The sequence below is a fragment of the Vicia villosa genome, linkage group LG1 (assembly GCF_029867415.1).
Source record: "Vicia villosa cultivar HV-30 ecotype Madison, WI linkage group LG1, Vvil1.0, whole genome shotgun sequence".
NCBI classification, from domain to species: Eukaryota; Viridiplantae; Streptophyta; class Magnoliopsida; order Fabales; family Fabaceae; genus Vicia; species Vicia villosa.
The window spans coordinates 64060969-64063241 of NC_081180.1; the positions used below are offsets into that span (position 1 = coordinate 64060969).

Consider the following 2273-nt stretch of genomic DNA (forward strand, 5'->3'; position numbering starts at 1 on the left):
GAATCACGTCGCTGGAGACAACATTTTTTGTAGTGATCATATAGGACCGAACTCGGGTAGTAAATCTCAAACTCATATTACACACGACCTTTTTAGCTCAGCCCTAAAAAACTCAGAACCCGTCAGAGTCAGCCCGTTTAGGGCCGGGTTTTGACAGCTCTAACTAGGAATACCGGTTGAAAAAAAAATCATACAAATCATAGGAGTGTTCATCTCTTAACCTTAAGATTACAGCCGCCAACAAGAACTATATACATGTTTGTATGATTATTTGACTTCTACAGTTTAAGGAGCATGCATATTCGACTGATCATTAATAATTTAATTCTAACAATCGGTGAAGACAAACTTTTTTTAAACATATAATTATGGTTGGTTTATTATATATAATTATAATAATATGAAAACAAACCTTTTTTTTTAATCCTGTTACTGTTATCTAGTCGCGGAAAGAGTATGGTGCTAATTGTGCATTTTTGTTTAAAAGATTTTTTATTATATATTTTTATTTTTACGTGGATCCAACTTAATTACTTAATTTTGAGCACAATTAAGTGTGCTGATTTTATTTTATTAAGTAATTGTATATCCTTTGAGGACAACGGAAAATACTTACATAGACACAACCCCAACACATGTATTTACACACAATCAATCACATTTTTTTTATTAATTAAAAATTAAAAATAAAATTGTCTCTCTCCTCTTTTATCTCAACCACCCCCATGATGCCAATTAAAAACGAAATTAAAATATTAAAAAATTTATATTCTCTCTCTTTTCATTGGTTGTTCCTAAAATTTTGGGTTTAGGTTCGTATCCATGCAAGTATTTCTCGAGTACAACTAATTTATTTTATCGGTCTGTATATAACATAAACACAATTATGTATTTAAGTTTTTTTTTAAAATTATACGAGTATTTTTGTTGTATAATTAAGATAATTTAATAGCCAATTAATTATTAAGCGATCAGATGAACATACAAGTTTGACATTATATTTGTGGATAACATTTGTATGAATTTTAATACCTTTCTATTTAGTTTATTAATAAAATGTCTAGTGATTTTGGTTGAGTGGGTTTAAACAACAAGTTGTAAAAGTAACCTTTGTTATGTAAATTTTATTAAATTAGAATTACAATAGAGGTAGTGTGTAATTGTTCATGCGAGTCAAAAGGGAGACACAATTTAGTCGAACAATTGCATACCTGTGATAGTAAATATGTAGTAGTTATTAAGTTTATCCATGTGATTAATGATTGATGTCAAAGGCGTCCATTGATTGGCGATAATTACTACTAATATTTGATCATTGCGTTAGAGTACCACTTACAATTAATTCTTACAATTAAAGATTGAGAATTGATGGTGTTTTTGGTATCTTGGTTAATTTGTATATAAATAATATAGTGCATGTCCATATGGTTATTTGACATGCTTACTAATATCATTGTATGTTTGTTGTTCTTTTCAATGGATCTAGTTGCCGCTGCTATCGCTCCAAATTTTGTGTCTCAGATTAACTTTATCCCTATGATGAGTGGGATGAACTTTAAGTCTTGAAAAGTAACTGTGGAGATCATTCTTGGATGCATGGATTTAGACTTATCTTTGAGGGAGGAGTGCCTCACTGCTAATGCCGAGAACCAAAATGAAACTAAAATAGAAAAATGGGACCGATGTAACAGTATGTGCCTTATAATGATCAAAAGATCCATACCTGAAATGATTAGAGGCTCGATTGTTGAGAGTGAAAGCGCCAAGAAGTTCCTCGAAACTGTGGAGCAATTATTTGCTAAAAATGATAAGGCTGAGACAAGTAGTACCTTGTCCAAACTCATTTTAATGGTTTATAAAGGCAAAGGGAACATAAGGGATTACATTATGGAGATGTCTAATCTCGCATCAAAACTCAAGGCATTGAAGTTAGAACTTCGAGGATTTGATTGTGCACCTGATTTTGATCTCTCTCCCGACACACTTTAGGAAATTCAAAGTGAGTTACAATACTCATAAGGACAAATGATCTCTCAATGAGCTCATATCTCACTGTGTGCAAGAGGAAGAGAGGCTAAAGAGAGAGAAGATTGAAAGTGCTCACTTGGCTATCAGCTCTAAAAATAAAAGGAAAAGACCTATGGGAATTTTTTTTCAAAATAAGAAGGCAAATGAACAACTTGAGGAGACCACTTGCTTCTTTTGTAAAAGGACCGGACACATGAAGAAGGAGTGTTCCAAGTATGTTGCATGGCGTGAAAGAAGGGTTGCAT

General features: G+C 32.3%; 1 protein-coding gene across 1 annotated transcript; it reads left to right on the forward strand.

The window, feature by feature from the left end:
- Positions 1-1596: 1596 nt before the first annotated feature.
- LOC131644300 (uncharacterized) lies at positions 1597-1989 on the forward strand. The gene has a single exon (XM_058914768.1). The coding sequence runs from the start codon at positions 1597-1599 to the stop codon at positions 1987-1989; it is 393 nt and encodes a 130-aa protein (XP_058770751.1).
- The last annotated feature ends 284 nt before the right edge of the window (positions 1990-2273 follow it).

Bases quoted from the DNA above. Each gene is read 5' to 3' on its own strand.
- LOC131644300 (XM_058914768.1), top strand. From the start codon at position 1,597: ATGGATTTAGACTTATCTTTGAGGGAGGAGTGCCTCACTGCTAATGCC.